The sequence below is a fragment of the Lepidothrix coronata genome, unplaced genomic scaffold, assembly GCF_001604755.1.
Source record: "Lepidothrix coronata isolate B3197 unplaced genomic scaffold, Lepidothrix_coronata-1.0 Scaffold153, whole genome shotgun sequence".
Classification (NCBI taxonomy): domain Eukaryota; kingdom Metazoa; phylum Chordata; class Aves; order Passeriformes; family Pipridae; genus Lepidothrix; species Lepidothrix coronata.
Genome location: NW_016690333.1, coordinates 1,328,703 through 1,356,202, shown reverse-complemented (window position 1 = coordinate 1,356,202; position 27,500 = coordinate 1,328,703). Strand labels below are relative to the sequence as shown.

General features: G+C 38.1%; 2 protein-coding genes across 8 annotated transcripts in view; one reads left to right on the top strand and one right to left on the bottom strand.

Annotated features, from left to right (window-relative positions):
• ZNF536 (zinc finger protein 536) overlaps positions 1-27,500 on the top strand; it is a 344,256-nt gene that overhangs the window by 168,701 nt on the left and 148,055 nt on the right. The gene's annotated exons all lie outside the window — the stretch shown is intronic.
• LOC108504162 lies at positions 1,993-7,098 on the bottom strand. The gene is made up of 2 exons (XM_017828825.1): positions 6,646-7,098; positions 1,993-4,916 (listed from the first exon to the last, which is right to left on the bottom strand). Exon 2 carries the CDS (start codon positions 4,628-4,630, stop codon positions 3,890-3,892), a length of 741 nt encoding a protein of 246 aa, XP_017684314.1. The 5' UTR covers positions 4,631-4,916; positions 6,646-7,098; the 3' UTR covers positions 1,993-3,889.

The following is a 27,500-nucleotide window of genomic DNA, read 5'->3' as shown; positions in this document are numbered from 1 at the left end:
GGACACAGCCTTACTTTGGGGCTTGTTTAAATATTAAACTAAAGTGTAGGAGGCAGAAGTTAAGGGCAGGACTTCTTGGCCATGTCTGGGGTTTTGAGCTCATTTCTGATCTTTCTAGACCAACAGAGACACTGTGGTGTTAATGTTAAGGATCTCTCTAGTTAGAAAATGTACAAAATGTGCAGTAGAGTTACTGCTACTTATTTTTTAAATGTGCTTTATAAGAATGGCTGTAAGTGGGATTTATACAGTTCTACTTCTGTCAGCTGTGCTTCCTGCTCATTTCTGTCCTGATTTCTAGCTGTGTCTCGTTTTAGATGACCTCTTCATTACATTTTTAGGAATGCCTTACCACATATATCATAGGCTAACGTAATTAAAAACTGGTCTACTCACATCTTATCTAACACTGAGGTAGGGGAGTAGTCTATTTATCAAAAACTGCATATTTTTCCCTTTTAATGATCTAACAAAACTATTCAGAGAGGGACAGAAGCAAATCCAAAAAGACTTTCTGAAATGTCTTAAGCATCCACCTTAAATACTTCACACTTTCCTGGGAGATTTATGGAATACCAGGTATGATCTGACGGAGACCAAAAGGTGATTCAAAGCTTTCTGTGAACAAAAGAAAAGCAAACTGCCATTTTTCATAATTTGTAGAGAATTCAAGGAAAGAACAGAACATCTTTGATTTTGATTAGTAGCTGGAAAAGGATGGGTGTATAAGGATGCCATATATGTAAAGAGGAAAAATTGCAGACGTGAAAGTTGACAGTTACTGTTCTCTTGTATATTCCAGAACCTTTATTTTAATCTTATGGAACTAAATATGTGGTTTTATATGTCTGCATATATCTTTAATCAAGTAGATATCTGGTATGATTAATATATTCCTTGTTATTCTGTCACTGAAAAAGTAGGCACTGAATTCTGAAGGGGAGAAGTTTATCAAGTATTCTATAATTCTATAATTTTGTTTGTTTTCTTAAAACAGTTATGGTGCCAGTACAGTGAACATTAAGGCAACATAGAACCACATTTACCACTCAATGGTATCAAGGTCACCACAGTTATTTCCTACTCTGTGTGAAAATAATACCGTGGTTTCTTAGATGCCACTATTTAGTCCCTATGTGTAAATGCTGACTTTTTGGATGGGACCACTATAGTGTAATTATAATGAACTTTGAAAGAGGGATAAGGAATGAAAGTGAATGTTACTGAAAAGACAAGCAGTAGTAGTGGACAAATGGAGAACACTTTCTATTGCTGTCTCTTCGGCAGTTTCTTTTAAGTCTTATCATTGAACATACTGATACTTTGCAATGAAAGTCAAACTCTTTTTCATTGACACTAAAAGGACAAGGACATATGACTTGGGCAGTGCAATAGCACAGAGGTAGCTGTGAAATCCTGACATAGGAAAGGTAGGAAAATACTATGCCTATCTACCAAAACATCATATACACTAGCTTTTATATTAAATCTTGACACAGCAACTTTGTCTATATTTAAGAGAGTGTCTGATGGTAGGATTGTGCTATCTTTTGTGTTCTGCTCTGTCTTTATATGGGTGACAGGTTCAGTAGCTGTCTGAACATGGGGAGAGAAATCGAAGGCAGTGAAACTGCTGAAATAACACCAAGGAATAGTCTCCATTTCTTTTGCACTGAAAGAACTGTGAAAAGACCTGAAAGTACGTTTGCAGCAGCCAGAAACTGAAGAACTCACAGCTGTGGGTACAATTGATGCCCATCAATTCCCAGGCATTCTCCTCCCAGCTCCCTGTGGTGAATAGCAATTTTTTGCAAATGTATCTTAGGGCAAGAAAAGGTGCACAGGAGTGACCCTGGTGCAGGTTCCCAGTTTATTGAGGAGAGTGATAAGTATCAGAATTAGGCATGCTACAGATACCTTGCTTTTTATATGCAGCAACACTGAAGTGATCTCATCAACTATATGAACATTCAGCAAGTCCAAAATCAAACGCTTGTGTGTCAGATATACACAGCTGTATTTGTACTGTTGCTCTATCTAAAGAACATGCCAATTGCTTTACTTAGAGTGAGTTGAGAGAGAGACTCATTACTAAGAACATGTATAGCATTATCAATTGAAAACATTATTGTTCTTTTCCTCAGTGGTTTTAGTGTCCTTGCTTATCCTTTCACAGGAGCCTGTGCTAATGTATCTTTAGAGAATGTGGGGCCTGATTTTCTACTCCCATGCACAGTGTGACATCACTGACACCTCTGCACAGTGGGTAGGTGTGTGAGTTGGCACGGGCAGGCAACCAAGACGACCACAAACTCAGGACTAGAATGCAAAGAGTAAATTTATTTCTATTACCTCACTAACTGGGGGATCCCCAAAGCAACACCCGGGCAGAAGTGCACTAGGGGAGATGCAGGCACCGTTAAACCCAGTCCATGCCAGAGGATCCCTGGCTTGCTGTTCACACAGGCTTATCAAGAGTTATTCCCAGCTGCAAGGTCACTCGAGCCACTTACAGTCCTCCTCGCCAGTCTTCCGCTTTTTAACCCATTCCTCCCAACTTGCAACCCCCTTCCTCAAGAGACCACTGCTGCTGGGGCTGGAAATGTGGGATAGGAGATTTGCAGAGGCACTTGAAGCATAGGGGAAAAGGAACAAACATATAAGCATATAATGCTTTAAGTGTCCCACCCCTCTTGCCAGGGAAGTAAACCACCCAGTTAGCCAGGCACCACCGACAGGTTGTGTGATTAGATGTAGTCCTGAAGATCTTGAATGATATCCTCCATGCCAACTGGTTCTGCAGGTCAAAGCAACACATGCCTTCAAACTCAGAACAGCATTTATGATGTTGAAGGGCGACGTAGCTCATCAGTAATCGATGTTGTAAGGTATACAGCAGTTACTCCCAAATTTAAGGCAACAGCTGCCTTGGATGTCCCAGTTAAACCTTGCCACGAGGGCACAAGCCAGCTGGTCTATAGTCACTTCTCAGAAAGAATAATAAGACATTAGTTACAGTAAAAAACAACCACACACAAGTATTTACATATTGATTTTGCAGAAATGTATATAAGATATGCTGTCATGGTACAAGCCTACAAAGCACAAGAAGCCAGCCTGTGGTAAGGGAGGAAAAGAAGAGTGTCATCTCTGTCCTGTAACATATACGCTGTTGCTCCAGCTCCTTCAGCTAATATTGCTCCAGGCTTGGTAACTTGAGATGGGGTAATTGCCCACACAGATTGGAGACGTGTGGCTTGCCCTTTTTCAGATTGAATTTTGTTTGGATGTTGGGTTTGTGACACCAATAACATAGTTCCAATGCACCCCCCCTAGATAATGCACAGGAAATCATCAAAGACACATGAAATACAAGAACTTGAGAATATGATATTAACAGAGGATGGAGAATAAAGGGGAATAGACAGAGTAGAGAACCATACTGTATTGTCAGGGGTTATTATATGAATGGTCACATCTAGATTAATAGGTTGTAGGATCCATTGGTGTAAAATTCAATTTCCCTTTGGCTAATATTTTGGGAGAGACACTATCTGGAGGATTTCTGGTCCTCACTGTGTTTCGTACTGAAGGTGTACAGTCACACTATCTTGGCCTGTGATTCTTTCAGTTTCTTGCACTGCTCAAGCTATATTTTGAATTAATTTTCCCATTGGGGTAAAATATATAGCAGTGCCTTGGACCAAAATTCTACAGATTTTTTTTTATCTTTTGGTCCAGTCATCTGCCTCAATCCCCACAAGACTATATCATCTAGAATTATTACTTCTAATTCAAAAGGATTTCCTTGTCTAGGAGTGTATAATTGAAACTCTTTTGGAGTATAAGTATGTGTGATCTATACCACATCCCTATCTGCTAACTCTGACTAAATCTCAATCTCAAAATCTGAGTACTCACTCCAGATATTTCCATCCCATTCCTTGGGATCCCGTGAAGATTTCAAAGTTGGAGCACGAACCTGGGAGATCAAAACCTTATTTTCCACGTATTTATGCCTAGGTGACACCAGCTGCTGTATAGTGCATTGCTGCTCATAGCACTGCTCTGCTTGAGTGGTAGTGACTTCATGGGCGATCACGTTTGCAGCCTGTAAAGTCACAACTTCCTTTTCCAGCTCTCTCACTTTACTCAGCAACGCTGTAACTTCCCGTTCGAGAGCTCTAGCGTAGGTAACCAATTCCATCTCCCTCACTTTGCTCTGCAGTGCTATGGCTTCACAGTCACGAGCTCTGGCATAGGTGAGTAATTCCAGCTCGCTCACTTTACTCTGCAGGGCTATGACTTCACGGTCTAGAGCTCTGAGACCAGTAGCCAGCAGCCATCCCAGTCTCCCTGCTAGCTTGCGGGAGGACTTTGATGCCGCTTTCCACGGCAATCCGCGCATGGCAACCTCGACCCTGTGGGGGTTCACCACCACCCCGTCATCTATTTCAGGCCATGTCTCTGGAGTGGCCATTGTGGCCAGGAAAGTGGCCACAGGAGTCCAGCGCTCAGTACTGGGCCATCCTGGAATGTGGGGGTTCACCATCACAGCCTCCCCAGGGCCCGACTTTTTCAGCTTTTTCGGCTTTCTCAGCTTTTTTGATTTTTTGGCTAGCCATGGCATGGTTGCTCCTGGATCTGTGTGTAAGTCGGCACAGGCAGGCAGCAGGGACAGACACGAACTCTGGCTAGAACACAAAGAGTAAATTTATTTCTGTTACCTCACTAATGGGGGGATCCCTGAAGCAACGCCCGGGCAGAGGCACATGAGCAGGGACAGAGGCACCGTTAAACTCAGTCCAGACCACAGGATCACTGGCTGCTGTTCACACTGGTTTATCAAGGGTTATTCCCAGCTGCAAGGTGATTTACAGTCTTTCCCTCCAGTCTTCTGCTTTTAACCTGTTCCTCTAACAGAAGGAAATAAAGACACATCAGAATAGTAGCACTTTGTGCTAATTTACGTGTGTTTTGCAAAAATACAAACGATTGTGCAAAGCAATGCAGAATCAGAGTGTGTAGGGCACTGGTTTTATATTATTTTTCCCCAAAATTACATTACATGATCTTTTATCAGCCAAATTTGGCCAGAACTAAAACATTTCATAGTATAAAATGTGCAATTTACGGTGTTTACAAAGTATAACTTTTTACAGTGGAAGAAGGATGCTCAGCTGTATGTTCAGATACCACAATTACAAGGTAGGTGAGTGTGTGATCCAGTTGTTGTTTTACTAGGCTTTTAGCTATTTTCTGCCCTTGACTGGCATTAAGTTCACAGTCCTTCTGTTGAAAGAATTCTGATTGATTAAACATTTTTGTATTTTTTTACTTCCTGACATGTTTGAACAGCACTGCTGACTTGAATTTAGCTTGATGAGGCTAGTGAGCCTAGAAAACATGGGAAGCTTTTTGAAGTTACATCCTCAACACACTGCACTACTGTGCTTATTCATCATGGGGGTTTTCACAGCTCTAGTCAGAATTTCAAAAGATTCCATCGCCAAAGAAAATACCAGACTTGAAGTAGCAGGACTTTCTTAAACTGTAGAGTAAATTTTGGCAAGTAGAGGAAGTAGTGTTTCAAAACTGTTTTCATTGTTGCTGTGTTTGTAGAAAAGTCCATAGGAGACAAACCAAAAACAAAATTAAGATTACTGTATTGAGAATAAATATACCAAAGGTCAGTTTTAAAAAAAATTTAGTAGGGTAGACTCTTTAATAGTGACCATTTCAGACACTGGGTTCTATTCAGTAACACTCACTGATGAGTAGGTAGTATAATAGAAACAATGTGAGAGTCATCAGATCAATTTAAAATAATTCTGTAAATTCTTGAATGAAAATGAAACAAAGAAAACCACATTTGAGCTGATTCGTTTATGTAATTTCCTTATATTTAGTAGAGAAAGTGGCTTCTTTAGTCATATTTTTAATTATATTTAATCAAATGCATAAAACTGGTTCTCAGCTGCACATGTGAAATCATACTGAAGACAGAGGATTAAATGAAATAGGTTGTAACTGTACTCAAACCTTGAAGGCATAAGCTTTTTACTTTTAGGATACCATCAGAAAACGAGTGTCCTTCTAATCTGGCTCCTGCATGAAAAAACTGTGGGACAGGTGGACTCTTTCTCTAAGGGATAATATGAACATCAGTTGACATTTATACTGTGGAAGGATGAGTGTTGTTGCATTAAGGGTATGGGTAATCAGTAGAAAGCAAACCCCCTTGGATTCCAGCTGGTCCTCAGAGATCAGAGGGGCTGGGTGTGGCTGGGCTTAATTTCTGATTATAGTCAATAATCACTATAGGGCTGGTCGAGTTCAAAAGAAGAACTTGCATGAGCACAGATGCAGAAGCAGTGCAGTTACCAATCCAGGAATATAGATCTGATCTTGTTCAATAAGGACTTTGCATGATCCAGATTCATGAATGTGTATTGAAGCTTTATTGAAGCAACAGGAAAGCAGGTTCAGGATTGCCGGTGATAAATGCACTGGCTACAGAGTGTTGATGTGTGCTGCAGCAGAAAGTACAGTGAGAGAGATTCTAATAGCACTATATATATATATATATATATATGATGAATATTCCCGGGTATACTCCAACACAGTTGGAGGCACAAAACTCACCTAAAGGCGTCCCTTCAGGAGAGAAAGAGAGACAGTCTGTTGACAAATCCTGAGCAGGCAGAGATGTTTTCCCCCTTCAGAGGTGTTTTCCCCTTCTAGAGGTGTTTTTCCCTTCTAGAGGTGTTTTTCCCTTCCAGAGGTGGTTTCCCTCTCCAAAGGTGTTTTCCTTCTCCAAAGGTTTTTTCTCTTCTGGCCTGTTCTGCCCCGAAGCTCCCCTTTTATACTATAAGTTTTGGTCTGTTCCAAGGGGATGAAACAATCTCGTGTTATGATGGGTTTTGGTGACTTTAGTCATATATGTGTCGTAGATCCCATGTTCTCCTTCTTTTGAATCCCAAGGGATGTGTAGGTTAATATGTTAATGGAGCTTAATGAGAGTCTCTGTTACTCAGTCAGAATTTATAATTGAGAAAAGAGGTAGAATAAACACTTTGGCCCTCCTCCTCCACGTACTGAGGCGGCAGTAAAGGCTCTCTGACCTTCATCAGAGGCTCTTTGTGCACATCCTTATCTCCTTAACGAAACAGATTTATAACAAGTGTTGTTTTTCACAGTGAAGAGAGTGTGCCTATTGGTTGGTGCTGAGGCTTGATGTTCTCCTGTGCCTCACTGCAACAACATTGGGCCATGAGACCTCCGAGGTCTTGCTCAAACCAGGTGCAAGATAAGCAAGAGGCCCAGCTCATGTTTTTCTCAACCAGTCTCATCAACTCTTCACTGTCTTAAAGCAACACTGTACAATTCTGACCATTTGCTGTTGAGCATGTAATAGTTATTGTGTAGGTGTTTCTTTTATATATTTTACTCAGTTATTTTATTATTTCATTTTCTGTTACCGTGTCAGAAGTCATAGTGAAGTAAGAATAGAGTCATTCCCTGTTCTAATACCAGTTATTATTATCTTTTGAAGTATAAATTAGAAGGGCAAGAGTGTGAACTAAGAGTCTTCCAGGTTTGTGGTTGGTATTTTGTCAGTGCGACCCCGTCTCACACCAGTGATCGAGCTCAGTAGGCGTTAGCACTGAGCTAACCAGGTCTGTTGGCCTGGGACAGTGCCAACAGCAGCAATGTCACTGCTCTAAAAACTTGCAAGATTGTGCACCAGGAAAGAGGCACTGTGCTTCAGAGTGATAGGAAACCACAAAAGCTGTCCATCTACTCCATTGCATACTGAAAGAGAGCGTGCACAGAACTAGCATTAGAAATAGTTTTTGCTGGCGTAAATATCGCATCTACTATTTTCTTAGACTCTTTTACAGCATAGCCTGCTGATAAACTGGAATGCAACCTATATGTGAGGAGAGATATGGACAAAAAAGTGACCTGCTCTGAAGTTTTTGGTATATAAGGTCTTCCCTTTGATTATCTGTGTCTGGGTCGGTGAACAGAAATTCGGAACTTCCCTTGAGACAAGTAACATGCAATGTTTGCTCGTGTATTTGCTTCCCTTTCAAATATTCCACAGACTGTACAGACAATAGACGGATTAGGCTTTGCATCAGATTTACTAGAGCTCTACCTCCTTGCCTTTGGACTCCAGCTTGCATTTTACACTCCTGTCTGAAGTTGCTGAAGAATTAAGCTTGTGTGTGCACTGCTTGTACATAACAGACTTTCCCAAGTGACTATTTAGCACTATTAGGAAAAAAAACGCAAAAAACAACAAACCAAGACTAGCAGTAAGATTCTGGTAAATGTAAATGGATTCTATTTAAAAATTGCTCATGGCATCTTTTTGTAATGACCATCTTTTTGCTGCACGTGGAGTACTGGTGGCATTAGTGAACTAAAGATACACAGATTTTTAGGGATTTTGACCTGATTTGCATTTACAGTACAGATGTTTAGCACTTTTTGGCAGTGTAGTGGACTTAGACTAGGAAGAAATGTAAGGCAGGTACACTTCAAGCCTTCCTGATACTGCTTGACTGGTGTGAATTGTGTAGATATCAAGGTACGCTCTTGTAGCATTTGTAGTTTAAAACTTCTAGTTCTGCATGGTATACCAGTGCCATCTACTATGTTTTAATCAGTTACATCAGATGTGAGTTTACAGCAGCAATTTGGAGCCAAACCTGAGCACAGTGATGATTTTGACTGCTTTTCTGTAAATGTTGTGTTTTGTGAAATACTCCTTTCTTTGGTGTCTGTCACTGGATAATGTTTTTTTAAATCCTCATCTGAATTTTTATGTGTTTATTTTTTAATTTCCTGTCAATAGAAATGGAATCAGTGGCTCTGTCTGTTATTAATATTTAAAATGTGGGTGTTTGGGTTTTTTAACACACAAGCTGCTATGCCCCTTTAAATTTCCTTCAGTTTTTCTTTACCTCTAAACAATCTTTCATTACGAAGTTGTTTATCTGAGAAGAAAGTGAGACTGTCTCTTTGTATTGCTGAATAACATCACTCTTTTTCTCAAGAAGTCATTACACACTGACATCATATTGTTCTTCATTAGATGATCTGTTGCCTGAGAGTATCTTGGTGACACTGAACTTGAAAGCAACAAGAGTACAAGTGCTAGGATGCCTGGAGAGCAGAGACTGGCAATACCTTGCTCAAGCAGATATCCAAGATAATTTTAAAAAGGCATTAACAAATGCAAACCACCCCCACAGAGGTAATTTTCACCTCTGAATTTTTGCTTGTTTCATAGTCCAGCCCAGACTTCAGCCATCAGTGTTACAATGCTGGAAGCCAAGTCCTACCTAGCAACGATAGCCATGTGCAATAATTTAAACTTAAAGAAAAATAACACAGCTGCTGGTAGAGTAGTGTCCAGAGATTTCTAGGTGCTTTCCAACAATAAAAGGGTGGTTTCTGTCCAGAAAATGTATGTGTGTGCATGAAAAAGACCTTCAGTATTCACAAAGACCACAATTAGTGCTGTAATTGTCATTCCCTGATTAGTTGGAAACCTTATATACCCAATGGATTTTATTTTCCTATTCATGAGTTACATGAGAAAAGATCACAATATAGTTGCTTGTGAAATCTGTGCAAGTATTACTTTGATTTGTGCTGTTTCACACATCATTTATTATGAACTTTCAAAATTCTTAATCATGTGACTGATTGCATAGCTCTAGTGGTGAGTTTTAGTATGATGACTGGAGGAGAATTAGCCTCAAGTCTTTGTAAGTGCAAACATACCATGCAAAAAAAAAAAAAAAAAGATTAGCTTTTCTTACAGATAGTGTATTTTTCTCTCAATTGTACTGTTCTGGCTAATATTCCTGCCATGCACTTATTTAATGTAGAAGGAAGAACCAACATCCAAAGATGCCGAAAAAATTCTCCTGATCATCTCCAAACCCCAACCCCTGTAGGAGAAAACTGAAAAAAGTGGGTTTGCTTTGTTTTCCTCCACAGGTGGGGTCCCTTTCCTCAGGGAGAGGGGGTAACCTGACTGCAGTTGTCTCATAAACGTCTTTATGATCATGGTAGTTTGTGGGGTTTTTTTTACTTATAATAAAGCAGCAATGGAAGACTTAAAATGCATTATCCCTCAGAGCTATGAATTACACTCCCCTTCAGATGGGAGGGTAGAAGGGAAGCTGTGCTGTGTGGCCCCGGGGGGTGTCCATATGCAACATGTCCTTATGCAACATGTCCCACCTGTTGTTTCAAGTTCCCTGTTCCCACTTAGCTCCAGCTGCAGTTGATGCTCTTCCAGATCAGGCATTCCTGTGGCCACTAAAACACTGGTTGCACAGAAAGTAATATTAGGTGAAGTTCCTACAGCCATTATCCTTTCCAAATATCTTTTGACTTATGAGGAGCCAGAGCCACGTGGCTCATTAATTGTCCTCTGATTACCAACAAGGGCTCTGCCAGCTGTGGGGGGTGCAGTGGAATTCCAGCTTGGGAATCCCTGGTACACAGTAATCAAACACAGAGCTTGAACGGTTAATGCTCTGTTTGCAGATCCTATTGGATAACTACTGAAGTTGCATGGGTGAAATAGATAAAGTTGGGAAGTCTGCAATAGAAGTGTTTGCCTTTATACTTATTTACTCACTGTTGTTGCCTTTGTACAATAATATCTTTTCCCTGAAGGTCTTTGAAAAATTCAATCACAAAATAGAAAAAGAGTATGTTTGTTCTGGGTAAAATTTGGAAGCATTGTTCTGATGACACCTGTAAAACATAATTATAACTCCCATAGCTGCTTCCTCTCATATTTAGAGAGGAAAATTCTTTGCCTCTAATCTCAGGTGCATACCTGTGGAAGGCTTAGATTCCTTCAAGCAGTATCAAAGTAATGATAACAGTGTGCAGCTGCTGACTGTCTTTTGCTTGTTGTTACTCACCCAGCTGTTTAGAGGAGAAGAAAAAGAGAGAGAATATCTCTAATCAGCCATATGGCACAAAGTTCTATTTGCCACAGTAAGTTAAAACGTACATTACTGGTCAGCATCTTGAATGCAAATTTTGACATAGCTTTCCAGGAGTGCTAGATATAAGGGAAAACAAGATCAGATATATTTAATTCACATGATTTTATTTTAACTATAGAAATAGTTTATTCTGTCTCAGTGAAGTTTCCACGACTTGAGTCTTCTATACCCAAAAGAAGAGCACGGAGTGCAGATCTCAACCCCTGATTTGGGTCCTAGGAGGTAAATTAAGCACTCTCGAGATTGCATTTCAGATTTCTACAGTGCAGGTTCATTTTGTTTATACATTGTGCATTATACAAATTAGTATTCTGGATCAGACAACTGGGCCGTGAAATCTAGAAGACATTTTTAGTACTTGCTGATGTTTGTAGTGCATATAACCAGTAGTTCTTTCATTAAGAAAAGTTTAATTCTGTCCCTGATTTTAAATTGAACAAGAAGTATAGATTTTAAATAAGGGGAAAAAAGATTTTTGTCTTAAAACCCCCTCCGTATTTTTGAGGGCAGGTGAATGTTAGAGGAGAAGTGAGGGACTCTTATGTGTTTAAAGTCAAGCTTTAAAAATTGGCTTGACTTTTAAAATTTAGCAAGTCCAATTTTTAAGGCTTTTTCTGCTGCTTCATGTGTGCATATGTCTGGAACTTTGGTTATGGACATATTGACTTCAAACATACTGTTTGGTAGACTCAGTGTCTTTCCAAAATGTAAAAGGTAGGAGCACACCTGTGTATGTAGCGTTGGGAGCATGACAAAAACTGAGAGGGATTGTAACCCTATTAATGTTGCTTCTCACAATACCACTACAGTGCTTTTTTTAACTCTGAAACCTACTCTATTTCCAAAGGATTTAAGGATATGATTAATTTTGTCTCCTTGCAATATACTTAAAAACAATTTCCAGAAAGAATAATACCGAGTTCTTCCAAGTGTCTTTAAAGCATAGATCTCAAAGATCTCAATTCCTGATTTGCTGCTTAATTGCTCTCAGTATTTATGTTCTGTGTATTTGTTTACATTAAACACTGATAATCTAGACATAGTAAGATACCATCCATTTAAGGCATTTTTTATATAAGTTCTGATCAGTAGGATGAGTGTTTTGGATGAAGCTGTTTTGGGGTACTGGTTTGCAGAGATATTAAGCTGGGATAGAAAGTATTGTGATTGGTAAGCCAGAATAGTTTTTCTGGTTGATGCCATAAAAAATCACTGTGTACTAATGTTACTTAAAAAAGAGACATGCTTTTTCCATTTGGGTAGTGATTCTGGGTAGTATAATCCAGATGAGTGGTTAGGTCTCCTGTATTTTAAACAATCTCTCTTTTGTGATTCTTAATGTCCTTTGACTTGCTCTTCATAAGGTATCAAGAAATGTTTGATCAGATAAGAAACTTGTTTTCTAAGAATAGCTGCTTGAGTGGTTCTGCACTGCCTTACAAATTTGTAATTTCATATGGTGAGGTGTTATCTCTTAAAAAATAAGCCTTGACCCATATAATCAGTACAATTGTTTGTTTCCTTATAGAAGCACTAAAATTAAAACTATCATGAGAGGATTCAAAAAAAGATTTTTCCACAGAATATAATTCCTTCATCTGATGGCCCATCTTGCTATTCTTCTCACTGTTTCCATTGCTGTTACTTAAAAGGCTTTGACAAATATAATAGACTTTGCATAATGATGCCATTGTAAGTCACTTCCAGCATATTATAGTGTGCAGTTAAAATTACTCTTGCGATTACTACTCTCCAGTGCTTCTACTTTATCATGGTACCAAATGAAATTAAGAATAGGCATATTCTTTCCTCTGCTTACCAATATTAAAAAAATTAATCTTAAATAACATTGTTGTAATTTATTCACTTAAAATTCCTTTTGGATCTTTTTTCCCCCCACAGATCGTTAAGAATTATCTTGCTGTATAAATAGATTTTAAAAAAATTAGAATATATATATTTTCTGATAAAATTACTGTGAAGTTGGGAGCATCTTGTAAATACTTTCTTCAGGGGACAAGACAATGCCATACACTGAAGGACTGTTCTGTAGTAATAGATATAGAATGGAAAGAACCATACTTTATTTCAATGCCATGTTTTCACTAGTGATCCAAAGTGTGTGGTTATGTATCTGCAGGTTCTAGATCTGTGCATGCCCCCTTGGCAGAATCTGCCTCTATTGTCTTTTAACCCAAGATGACAGCTTTGTTAGCTTTGATGTAGTTAGTTTTTTCCCCTAGTGACTAAGCTGGAAAAATAAGGAAGCTTTTTACCCCTTATTTCTTATTTTCCCATGAATAATAGTTCTAGAAGATGAGTGTTCTAATGCTTATGATGAGAATACCCTAAATAAAATGGTATTATTACAGGAGTTAATAATGCAATGGTGAAAATATTCAAAAACAATGAGGTAAGTGAATAATGCAAAATACCATACTTTGGGGTTTTTTTATGTGTGGAAAATACTTTCTTTTCCTGTGATACTGGCTGCATCATATAAAAATGGAAGTCTTGGCTGTGGAAGTCCAGCTCAACGTTGGTGCTTTGTAGGAGCAGATACCCAGGATTTCTGACAATATCCCAGTTTTTTTATGCTACCTGGAGTGGTGGGCAACAGTCTTCTGGAAGGGTGTTCCCTGTAAATGGATGTAACTGGGGGACTGCCCTTATGTATTTTGTTGTGTCTGGAATACAGTAACTCTAAACCTAAGCTACAAGAGGAAAACAGACAGCCAAAATGACAATGCAGTGTGGTCCCCTCCAACTGGATGGGAAGCTACCAAATCACTGATCTTATGTGTCCCACTTATAGTACATGACATGTTCAGGAAACATGCACTGTGGTTGCTTCACTGCTGTCTGCCCGAAATCATAGTCTGTAAAGCTCAGCCCTTGAAGACTCAGCTCTGACATGCCACCTCTCTTATTCTTCACTAGAATGCATTTATATTTAAGGATACTTAAGGCTGCAGTTGCTTTATGACAATCTGCTAGTCTGGAGCAGAGGAGACAAGAAGTTCTAAGCATGCTGTACTGCAGACTGCTCCCTCTTGAGTCCCCTGCACTGTGACTCCTGTCAGAAACATCTGATGTCTACCAAAAATCTGCTTTAGTTGTAAAATCTGCTGGTAGAATTATCTCAAGGAAGTCAGAAGGCAGACAAGCCAGCAGCTTTTGTTTCTCTTGCCCTAACACCTCGTGAAAAGGGTGTCTTCTGCCTCACAGCTCTTTAAGGTTTCAGAGATCTTTTGGGCATCTATGCCAATAGCAGTCTCAAACTACTGGTTTAGACAATTGGATTAAAAAAGTATTCCTCTACGTGTTTTAGCTTTCAAATAAGTCTTCATAACCTTCCTTTTCCTTTGGGCCTCAGATACTGAATAGCTTAAACTTTGGTCTCAACTGTATTGACCTTGTCTCACAAGCCCTTAACCAGGGTTAACAGAGTTTACCTGGTTAAGGAAGGATCGCAGGGTTTACGGAGTTCAGGCTTTGGTCAGCATTAACCCCCTAATCTGTTTCTTTCTGAAATGCTGACAGTCTTTGATCATGCACTGCACATTTAATAGTTTCACTCACGACTTCCATTGCCAGAGTTAACTAAAAACTGTTAAAAACATTAGGAGTTTTTAATTCTGTATTGTCAAGAACGAAGCTGCATTCTGCCTGGTGTCTGTCTTGCTGTCACTCATTGCTGGCAGTCTCAGAAGGAAGCACTGTTTATGCTTCTCCTGTCTTCCATGTGTTCAGTTTCAAATCTGGGAAGGTTTTTAACTTTCCCTTAGAAGATTTTCTTAGTTATTTTGCTATTTACTTTTAGTATGATGTGATATTCAGCAATCAGCCAGAGCTTCCAATGGCTGAAGAAATCTGTTTGGGATCTGTTTCCACTTGACTCTGCGTAGTGACAAGAACTTCCTAATGTCCCAATCAGATGTTTTGTTCTAGGGCCTGGATGTGGTGTGCCACTGAGTTGTGGATAGGTTATCCTGGTCCTTTCATGATTCTGCTGGTGGTCCACAGCTGTCATCTTCATTTGGGATGAGGGGTGAATAGAGTCTAAACCGCTTGGTACTTTTCTCTCTTGCTTGTTTGTTTTGCTTATTTATTTATTTTAGTACTGAGGAGAGATTTCAGATTGAAAACCACTGAGTCTGAAGACTGACTTTGTTGCCACATTAGAGGCAGGGCATAGTTCCCATGTGCCATCAAGCCAGTGCATTCTTATACCTACCAACCAACTCTTAGCTGATGATGGTTGTCTTCCACCACATGTAAGCAGGCTCTAACCATCAATCTGTAGGTGGAATATTCTGTATGGTATTAGCAGTTCCTACAGTCTCATTTGGTTTGAGGTGAGCTTTGGAAAGATGATGTTTGTGAGGATCTTTGTTCTTCCTTTCATTTTATAGCACATTATTATTGTTTACCTCTGTATTTCTGTGTACTGCTTATACTAGGGATTGGTACCTGTGTAACTGTTGCACCTCCTGCTGATTTTCTTTTAAATATATTTTTGTCCCCAGTGTACTGGCAAAAGCCACATGATGTTAATCAGGTGTCCTATTGCTGGGAGGGCCTTTAGGGAGGAATTTTTTTCCTGGTAGTTACTCTTGGAGAAGTATTAGCTAATGATGTGATCAGGTCTTAGGGTTTATAAGTAAGGACTAGGTACAATAAGTACAGTAAAGTTCTATAAGTCTTGCCAAATTTAGTTAATTGTTCAAATGCCTGGATACCTGTATGAAGTGAACCATTAGAAATGGATGCATCTTTATGCTACTAACAGTGTGTCAAGTACTTTGCTGTCTTTGGTTTTAGAGGACGTCTTGGGAAAGTCTTTTTGACTGTCTGCATAGTTTGGACTCAAAAGCTTTAAAGATTTCTCTCCATGCATGTTTCTTCGTAGATGGTGTCCACTTCTTATCCCACTTCTTATCTTATGCTCCTTTGTTTTTGGAGTCTATTTTGCCTTGTCTTTTGATGTTTTCTATAGAGATCTGTGTTTTATTTCGGGATGGACAGATCTGTTTATAGTAACACATTATTTCAGCTATTCGTAAAATAAAAATATTTAACCAGCATCACTGGGTCAGTTTCTCCATGTCTAACACATAAGCAGCTAACTTTTACACTAATTTTTTTTTTAATTGATAAATCTCAAAACAATTGGAGCAGAGGTAAAAATATTGCTAATTCTATTCAACAGTTTGCAGAACTTAGGCAAGAAATACAAAAGAATTGGCCTGAGGTCATTCAGTATTCCAGTGGAAGAGCCAGTGGAGCAACTCCTGAGTTTCAGTCTAGTGATTTATATGCTAGCCTATATTGAGTTTCTGTAGCTGGATTCTGTAGTTCTTTTTTTAGAAAATTGCAGATCTTTCTGCAGCCAGTATTCATCACGGGTAGGTTCAAAGTAAAAGTATTATTGTATCTGCTATCAAGTAGGTTGATAACTCTATATTTGCATCATTCTTCTTGAACTGGCTGAGACCATTTTTTTTTCTGTCACACAATGGCAAGTGTCCAGTACATTGAAATAGATGCAATTACAACAGAAATTAGTGTGAGTTTTTAACCAGGCAGCTTTAGTAAGTAGTGGCTGCTGAGGTTGATGGCTAAAGCAGTATTAGTTGTTCAACTTAACAACTGATGGAATCTCCTAGAATAGTTTTAATTTGATATGTTGACTGATATATAACCATAAGCAATGTTCAGATTGCTAGAACACCCTTCACATTTCCATTAATTAAAGGGTAGATGTCTCTCTTATTAGTTGGTGTTAAGTTTATTTCCATTTAAGATGTTCTGTGTTTTGGAGAGGCCTTTAACAATTGTTAACAACCAAATGGTTGGTTGAAGTGCTATTACCTAATCTCACCTCCAGTTTACTTGCTTTTCTGGCTATCCAAGGGATCATAAAATACTCTCTCACCTTGTAGAAGTTCACTACCTACTGGTTGACTGGTTGTAGAGGAACACACATCAGTTTAATGAACTTGTGTTAACATCCAGGAGAAACTGGTTCAGATATAAAAATCAGTTGTTAATTGGCAGAGTAGATTCATTTAATCTCTGAGGAAAGAGAACATCAGTAAAAAATATCATTACATCTGATGCTGAGGCTGTATGGGTGGCCTTCCAGTCATAAGCTTGACTGAATTTAATATTTATTCCAATGTACCTTTTAATTTCAATTATTTTCTGGGAACTTTTTAGGTATCCATTATGGAAATTTAGGAAATTTGCTTCTTGCCATGCATTCTTCTCTTCTTAGCCTGAAAGGAACTGTACTGTTAATAAAAGCTGTAATTTCCTATTTAAATATAAATATGCATTTCCCCAAAATTATGGCATATTTTGTCAAATTAAAATAGTGGGTAACATCAAACTAAGTCCTATCCCATAGTACTGTTTTAATCAGGTTTTTAAAAGTCCAATAAATTGTTCTATTTGACAATTTTGACTTGGAAAGAGAAACCTAATACTAAGTAGTAATGAAAGCCCAACCCAATCAACCTCACTGAAGTCATCAACCCAGTTACTGTTGATGCTCATGGATTCACAGAGTCTGACTGAAGTTACAAGGTGTTGTTTTAATGATCTTATGCAAGCAACTGGCAATTCTACACAGCTGAGGTGAGTAGTGTATGTGTATTTCGGAAAGTAGGTACATGATGATATTTTAATAAAGCATAGCCAGATCTGTTAAATAATAGTGTGTACAAGCCCAAATACAGGTGACAGTTCTCAAGAACTCATATATTATTTCTGGGGGATACAGGGTATACAAATACCAGAATTTGCTTTGAAGAAGAAGAATATCCACAGATATTATTAGATTTATTAATTTATTGAGGTAACCACAGGTCATATTGCATTTTGTGAGCCACAGAATGATTCTTATTCTGAACAACCCTTTAATTTGGAAGATATTACTTTCCTGGGCTTAAAACACTGGGACCCTAATTTCTGGCAATATTCTCTTCCCTTGGAGGCTGCTGTTGGATTGAAATCTGTTGTTGGTGCCATACAGTCACTGCTGGGTTATCAAGTTGTACACTGGTGATTCATATCTAAATTATGTTCCTTTCTTTTTCTTTGTTTTAAATCATATTTAAAATTGTAAATAAAGCTACTTCAGACTTTCTTATATGTTCCACTCCAGTTGAAGTGAAACGTCTCTTTTGGTGCCAGGACGTTGTAGAGACTTAAACTGGCATAGTTCCTCTGAAATCATCAATCATTCCAATGTACCAGAGGTCTGGATTAGGTCTTAGTTTTCACAAATTTAACAGATTTTTTTTTTTAAGAAAGGAGAAAAGAAAAAGATGACAGACATAAATGATTAAGAAAAATAAAATAGCAGCTAATTTAATCAAAAGCATATATGCCAATAAAGCCAAGTACAACTGTCAAAAGGAAATAAACAAAACAAAGCAAGAATTCTATAATTTGACATGTTTGCTTGACAGATAGTACTTTTTGGCCCAGCACTTGTGCTGGTGTAAAGTGGCATAAGCATATAGATGCCAATGGAATTTGCTGATTGTACCCACTGAGAATCTGGTCCCTGTTATTTAAAATAAGGATTGTATCAGATGTTCCACTGTTCATTCAAAAAGCAATTCACTTCTGAATTAAAAGGCTCTCAAGGTGTTTTCATAAAATCATGCTGGCCATAGCACAAGGTTCCTATTTAATCAAGGCATCTTTGAATTGTGAAACTTTTCCTACTTGAATTTCTAACATAATTTTCTATGGTTATATTCTAAGTGCCAGCCATAAAAAAATCCTGTTTGTTCTTTCTTTTGGGTCAGTCACCACTTGAGTGTTTATGAAAGGATTGATGTATATACTGTCCAAAAGGATTTGGTAGGGGGTAGATTTGAATCACAAAAGTGATTATGTTATTTTACTTAGGAAAAAGTCTTTTTTGTACCCTTTTCCATATAAAAAAAAAAGATAAAATCCTATGTAAATAATAAGTGTTTTCCCTGTAATGAATGTTCCTTTCATTCTGCATTTCTGTATAATATTGGAAATTGTGTTTTTATTAGAAGAGGTATTGGATGGAAGCCAACAATTTTTTCTTTTAACTTGATATTTTGGGCTCTGATCTTTGTTAAAACTACAATGGCATGTATCTAGTACAGTCAGAGGTCATTTCTATAGCTACTACCATTTCCTATCATTTCTGGGGAATGTTTGTTTTCAAAACAAAGAATTGGGTTAAAGCTTAAGTATCGTATTTCAGAACATATTTCAAACTGAAATTAAGAATGCTAAAACCTTTCCTTTAAAGGTCAGATGATATTTATTATTATTATAAAAATGATCTGTGATTTATGAATTTAACTTCTCGTAAACCTCCTTTGTAACAGAATATGCAGTCAGAAGCTTAACATTACATTGTTTTCCTTTGACAACGTATCCACGAGACCACTGCAGCTGTTCCTTTACTCACAATAGCAGATTAATTAACACAATCATATGCTGTTGGCTCCTACTCAATGAGTAGGTCTGCAGTGGGATAGATAGGTAAATCCTTTAAATGTGTATGAGATAAAGAATATACTATAGTAGTTTCATAACTAGCCAGTTTTGCTTCTGACTAGTCAGCCCTATCAGCAATGGTTCACTGACTACAGAAGCTGTGAGCTTACATTTCAAAGGCAGCCACACCTATTACAGAGCAATAATGCCTGAATCATTGCAAAACTCAAATATGTAAAAGCACAGGCACACTCAGAATTCACCATATTTCCTAAAATAACAGGCAATCTGCTTCAAGCATTTTGAGTTTATAGAGTAACCAGGAAAAAAAAGAAGGGACATTTTTGTTGGCTGCTTCATTTAAAAAAAAAAAAAGTTCAATCATTGCTTTCCTTTAATATCTTAATCTGGTCATTATTCACTTTTTACCCACTGTGTATTAGAAATACTTGTAAGCAGCGGCCATGGCATCAGTTTTAAGCACCAGAAGAATTTTTCATCCATTTCTCTGTGTGTGCTAATGAACATGTGAGCAGCTAAATCTCCTTTTCCTAAACAAACAATCATCAGCACCATGTAAGTATTTATTTGGCAACTTTAGCTGACATTTTAGTGGATGCTAAAACCTTTGTTATCAGTAATATAGCTCCTTTTTTAAAAATTTTTTCCATTTATTTTTATTTTATTTTTTGGTTTGGTTTGTGTTGGGGTTTTTTTTAACTTTAAAGGGAAATAACCTTTTGGGGAAAGAGGTAAGCATCAAATTTAAGAAAACGTCCTTCAGGCTTTCCACTACAACCCATGAGAAAAAATAATTGTATGCTTTGTTACATCGTTTACACACAAACTGAGAGCACAGCAAACTACTACATTGAAATTGTCTCATTTAAGAGACAAAGAAAACTCATTGTGAGACCTCTTTTCTGAAAAAAAAAAAAAAAGGCTAAACCACTTGCTAGTTTAAATCACAGAAGTCCTTTCTGGTCCATTTTTTACTGCAGTTGTGGTTATGTCCTTTTACATATTCTATGAGTTTTATGTAATGGTATAAATATGCATTTTGATCATAATAAAACATAAAAAGTAGCGAACATGACTGATTTTGAATGGAGGGTTTTGCTTGCACAGGAACAGCAGCATTAGACTTACAGATGGGAGAAAACCAAGTTCAGAATCTTTTTGTGCAGTACAGTTGTTGAAAAATAAACACTTTAATAGCACCCAGCTTTATATCTGAGAGTCCTTCTGAGTACCCAAAGCTAGTATTTTTGAGAGGAAAAAATAGAGCTGGTGAGCTGGCTCCAGTTTACTCAAAGATGAAAGCAGGCAGATTTTTGGGGTGACAAGGTGGATAGAAAATTTCCTTAACTTCTTCTGAGCGCTTCTGCTCCTTGCTCTGAGAGCAGAATATGCTCTCAGGTCTTTCAGGTATAGTTTCTCTGACAAAAATAACTGTAAAGAGAAGCTTCTGCTGCCTTCAGCCTTCTCCTTTCCCAGGACTGATGTACTTGCACTGGGCAGCAGGGTCATGCCCTGCAGAGTAGGAGCTGCAGCACTTTCTCCCTCAGGCTGGCTCAGGAGGCCCAGGAGGAGATGAGGGTACAGCAAATGGGTGAGGGGGTGCCAGGGCAGTGTGAGAGATCACACTGAGTACGGCTGACTGACAGATGATAACATCAGTGTGTGTGCTATGACCGCTTGGTACCAGGGATACCGAACTTAATTCATCAAGGCATCTGGATGATGTATAATTTGAAGATGTAGTAGTGTTTCCCTATAAAATCCAGGGGGTTATCTCATTATTTAAATAGGAAGGGGAGGTTCAAGAATTTTAGTGGAGAGTATTACTCAACAGATGACTATTACTCAACCTTATTAATTGTATATTTATAATATATTTCCCATTATATATATATATCTTATTAGATTCATTGTATTGATGAGCAGCTGAAATCAAAGGAACTGAGAATCTTATTTTCAGTTGAAAAAGCAGTAGCTGCCAGGCAGTGAGCTCTTCTGAAAAATCGCTTGCTTTTAACCATCCTGCCTAAAGTTACAGGCTTATCTCACTGCACTGTTGGATCTAGAACAAATGTCTTGACTCTTGATCAAAGAAACAAAAGGCACCATTTTATATGGTATCAGTGCTGGGAACTGTGCTCAGGTGTGCTGTGATTTACAGACTGGATTCCAGTTCTCTCTGGATTGCTCCAGTCCTATGAGACTCAGGTGCTACAGGAGTTTTTTTGAGCAGGCTAAGAAACATGTTTGGCCACTTGTCAGACTAAAGACCATGCCCTGCTTTTCTCAGAAGGAGAATTTTCCATAATTTAGTTTGTGTAATTACCTTCTTTAAGCCTAAATTGTCCATGCAGTTTCAATTTGATACCATTTTTCTTACTCTGTTTTCTAACTCTCTGTTGTTACAGATCCTTTTAAATAATTCTTGCTTTCTGTCCCTGCGACAGGTGAAGAGGTGCCTGTGTAAACATACCTGCTGCAACCTCTGTTGGACTTTGTATTCAATTAAGATAAAAGTGTTTAAATTTATATGAAAATATTAAGCTCTTAGTGAAATTTATCTGAAGATAGACTCAAAGGCTCTCCATCTTCTGTCATCCCAACCCAAATTTAGGATCTGAAAATCTTTCCTCTTTTGATAGATTGTACTCGTCCTACCTGGTAGTTTCTATGTTTTAAAGTTCCCTCTGAATTTATGTTAAGGATTCCTGTTTTCCAGGACTTACAGTGAAATAGTTGGAAATGTCTTTTCCTGTTCTGTGATGCAACAGCAATGTTTTGTGGGGCTCTTATTGAACAATGCAGAAGACCACTGCCAATGGATGGAACTTCCCACCACTGGGAACTGCTGCAATAAAGGTTCCTTGAGAAGTTTTTGAGAACAAAGAGGTACTTGATAAAAGCAAGAAAATGGAAAGCTTAGAAAACAAGGTCATAGAGAGGCCCATCAGTTTGTACCTGCACAACAGCCTGTGAATAAGGATTGTATTTTTTATATTAGAATAAGGTGTTCATTTTTGTCAAGTCCACTCTGCAATTATAAATATTTTATTCAGTGTAACTTTGCAAGTGTCTTGCAATGTGCATTTCTTATAACAATCTATATATGGAGTGGCACAGTAGTATTGATTTGTGTGATAGCTTCTACCTGTGATGTTTGTCCTTTAGTCTGTCGGGTCATATGTGCTGAAATGAGTTGAACATATAGCTTTAAATATTTAGGTTTACTTTAGTCTACTTCAAGGTTGTTGTTGATGTTATGGGGCTGGGATAGGATTGGGAATAAAATCAAATGAGCTTCTTTTTTCCACAAACTTTTCTGTAAGCCCAGGTAAGTAATTCTATATTTATGTAGTCTTTATAGTTCCTGCTGTTCGAAAATACAGATGGGCTTTCTTTGTTGAATGCACTGAGATCTGTGGATAAACATTTGTGCACAAAAGCTAAATGGTGGCAGTGCCGTGGTTTGTGGCGTGTTGAGCTCAGGAAAGCTGAGCTGAGCCCCACCCCTCTGGTTCTTAATATTTAAACAGGATCGTTGGTGATTTCTATTTCAAACTGCATCCAAATAGTATTCTCTGAGTTTGTAGCAGATGAATTAGTTCCCACTTTATCACTAGTTATCAAAACTTCAATTAACAGTAAATTCATAATGGGGATAATAGAAGTTTTGTAGAGTTGTTTTTTTTTTTTTTTTCTCATGGATAGTCATCAGAAGACTTGAGTATGCAAACCCTTCAGGATTCCTTTTGGCCTTTGGATAAGGAGAGTTAAGCTTTTTTAATTTTACTGACCTAAAATATTTCTAATGTACTCTCCTTTAAAATTAAGAGGACTTTATTTAATTATGAATTAGAGGATTTGGTCAAAAATATCTTTGCACCCAACTATCCAAAAGCCCAGAAATACCACTAAAATAAGCATGGTATTATTATCTGTACTTATCAAATTGTCCATTTTCTTCAGCTACTCACTGTATCCTCCAGCACTGAAAGGTGTGTCACACAAACCCGTATTTCTTTAGAAATGTATGGTTAGGAGTTTTTAAAAGATGACTGTCAAGGGTTGAGTCATCAGTGGCATCATGGTTAAATTGCCACAAAAAAAATTATTAGCCTCTGACATTGACCTTTATAATAAACTTGCTTTTTATCACAACATTTGTAAGGTGCAGGGCAGACTCATGTTGGTTTACAGGTCTGTCCTTCACCACAATAGCACAGTGCTGGCCATGGCAGAATCACTTCACAGGTACATTGAATTCCATGCTTCCCTGTTTGCTATAATGGATATCTTAAAAAGTAAACAAATAATTTATTTCCTTAATGTTATTTTTTCCCTAAAACCAAATATTGAATTTGTTTCTTAAAAAGAAAAAAAAAATCTTAAACCAAACAACACTATTAAATATGAGATAAGTGTAGACTGGGAATAATTGTTTTGAGTTTAGCTTCAGTAATTGAGCTTGAGGTTTGTTGCTTGCTCTGCTCCTGAAAAAGAATTTGTACCTGAAAAACATTTCTGCTTTTTCAGGTTATGTTAACTGTTTTGGTATTAGTTAAGTTTTAATATAAGCTGTTACTTCTTGCAAATTCTGCTGTGTTTATGTCCTTAGTTCATCATAGCTGTAACAGCATTATTGCTATAAAATATAGTAGAGAATTGCAGTAAAAATTACTGAAACATATTCTACCTTTAAAATTGAACGAGGCTTCTATTGACATCAGCATTAAAAGGCCAAACTGAGAAGATATCATTACTGACACAGAGGAACATTTTGCCTTTGTTCATAGTGAGTTATTAGTGAGGCATGGCCTGTACATGTTTCCCCAAAGACTCCAAAATTTCCACATGTTACTTCCATTCCCAGCTTCTGTGTTCTGAAAACCCTACTGTGTTTAACCCAGGGACTCTTTCACAACTCATGAAGCACATAAGTTTCCCAAAACCAAATCCTGGTTTCGCTGAGCTCTAAGCAAAAATGCAGCTCAAACAACACACTGGGCTGTGACTGGACTGTGAAAAGCACCACCCAGTTCTCAGTGTTGAGAGATGGAAAACTGTGTTCCCTTCCCATTCTGGTACCATGCTGAGAAAAGGGCTGAGTTTCTGAGCTTGGACAGCTTTGAAATGAGGAGCTGGTGGAAATGAGATCATGATTGTGAAGTACTAGAAGGATTTTCTGTGTCTGGTGGCCCAGGTTGCAAACAAGCTGTGCCTGGTGCTTTTCCTGAACGTGTCTGCAAGAAGTCAAACTCCCAACAGCCAGGAAAGAGAGAGAACTGATTTGACAATTAATCTCAGGCTTGTTGATGGAGGTCAGGGCTGCAGGGTTTCAGCATCAGCTATGATTTTTACTTCAACAAAGTTTTTTTTGCAACCTAAGTGCTACTTAAATACATAGTTTTTTTCCTTATTGTGTTTGTTAATAGGTTGGTTTATATTTGAAATACTGAGAAATACTTCTTTGTTGGAAGTAGATGTTTTTGTGGAGTGAGATAGATGACATGAAATAATGCTGATTTTCCCCCCATTCAGGGTATGTTCCTAAGGTTGTAGGGAGTGTAAAACTCATAAGGGATATATAAGGAAAATTATCAAGGTGGCAATTAGCTGGATGAATGCAATGGAATCGTTTTTTTGCTATATTCTTGTGCTAGTATTTCCATCTCAGTAACAAACATAAAATTGTTTGATGTAGGCCATGGAAATGGGATGTTTGCATCCAACAGTCCTGCAGAAAGCCACAGAGAAGAGCAGTGCAGATCTGAGGCTTGATGTGCTATACTGCTTGATGGTGTACAGTGCATACTCCAGGAGAGTTTTGTTCAGGTGTCTTAATGGGCTTTGACAGGTTGTTTGTAGCTTAATTTACAAATGAATTTGATTAAAGAGCTCAATGAAAGAGTCTATATTCAAGTCTGGATTTGAAGTTGTGGTCTACTAAAATGAAATGGAGGCTCCCAAATTAACACCTCAGGAAATATTTGATTATCTTCATAGTTTGGGATTGTTTTCCACCCAGATAGTCTGTGAAGTACAAATGAATAAGCTACCCCTTTTGCCACCATTATCAATGACAAGGCTTTTATTTGACTGTAATATTACAGGCATTATCGTAAGCTGAAGTGTCTTGTGCTGAGTTGTACACAGGTCTAGTTCAGTTATAGTTGGGGGATGAAAAACTGTCTTTGTTCTTTCTGTTCCAATTTCTAACCCCCAAAAAGCCTCTTCAGGCCATGGGCTGTGAAGGAGCCATGGAGGGAGGAACAAGGCCACAGATATGTGAAGCCAGTGCCAGGAGATGTTTATACTCAGCAATAAATGAGTGATGTGCTGCAGACTTCACAGAATGACTGTACTTTTTCTGTTGTGCTGGAATTCTGGACCTCTTAGAGTTTCAGCAAGTAGGAACTTAAATGAAGATTAAGCTAAAGGCCAGGAGCATGTTTTAATATGTATACAGGTTTTGTTGTTTTGAATCTTTCCTTGATTGCTGGGATAAACTCTGTGCTTATATAATAAAAAAGAAAACTGGTGAATTAGGAAATAAGAAGGGTTCATCTCTGGGATTAATTTGTCCAAACTGATGCAGGCAGTGCAGGTTTTGACTGGGGCTCTGAGTGATATGAAAAGATATTTGGGAAGTGCTCCTTAGCTGAAATGGTTAAATATTCAGTTCTGTGTTCCTCATTACTTGTAGATTTTCATTTTGTTATAATAGTGGTCGGCAACAGCTCAGAACTTGATTTGTCAAGACAAGTATGCTCTGCAAACAAATGATTACATTCTATATGAAGGCATTATCACTAAATCTGAAAAGAAAATATTACAGGCAGAAATTATAAGGAGAAGTTTATAAAACAAAGATCTCCTTTGGCAGAATATGTGCTTATAATCAAGCTTTTAGCATACCATAGTTTAAAAAAAATAAAAATTTTGCCCACATATACACTAATAAAAATAAATCTGTTTCCGATTACTAACTATGCAGCACAGGTGCTTGTTTGTTACGAGAGAGGCATGTTCATTAATTTTCAGCTATGAAAAGTGCACTGTGCCATAAATATACAATTCAAAATGTACTGCTGATAAATGAATACACAGATTGTTAATGTGCCAGAGTAGGGTATTGGGCATAAAACACATGCCAAACAGGAGCACATTGGTGATGTGCTAATGCTTTTAAATCTGGGTTTAATGTAGGCACATAACCAGCTTTTTACATTATTGCACTAACTTTTACCAGAATTTAGGGCAATATCTATTTTATGGGACGTTTTACTTTCTAGTATAATAATACTTTATACCTATATAGCACTATCATCCAGGGATCTCAAAGCACTTTACAAACATTAATTAACTAAGCCTGTCAAATAGGTAAACTGAGTTTTACAGCAGCTCGGTGGTTGTACTGGAAATAGAGCCCCAGAGTTCAGATACCCTACCTTTTTTTTTTTTTTTCCCTTAAACCACCCAGACCATTCAAATGTTCAGTTGGAATTTGTAAACTGTAGGAGTTAGTATTTTATGGCATTTTCTCCCTTGAGTTTTCAGTTTTGCTCCCACTCTGATGCTGTTCCCAAGGCTCGTGTGCTCTGTTGTCCAACTGCCCGTCCAGAGACAGCCTTGTGGTGCTGGCCTTTGCTGGGTGTCTGACCTGGGTGCTGGGGGATGAGATGGAGACTGTGTCAAGTACTGCAAGTCTTTCTTTCCTCTGTAGTTGCTGAACACACGCTGACAGTAACGCTGAACTCCTGTTCCTCTCATTCCTTTCCAAGTTTTCAGCCAGGAGATACCTGAACCTTGCGTGGGCTGGTGGCGGAGGGGACAGGGGGCAGTTTTACCCTACACCTGGAGACCTGTGTACATTTTAAATTAGAATGCAAACTGGGTGTTGTTGATGGTTTCAGCCTAGCAGGGCAGAGTAAT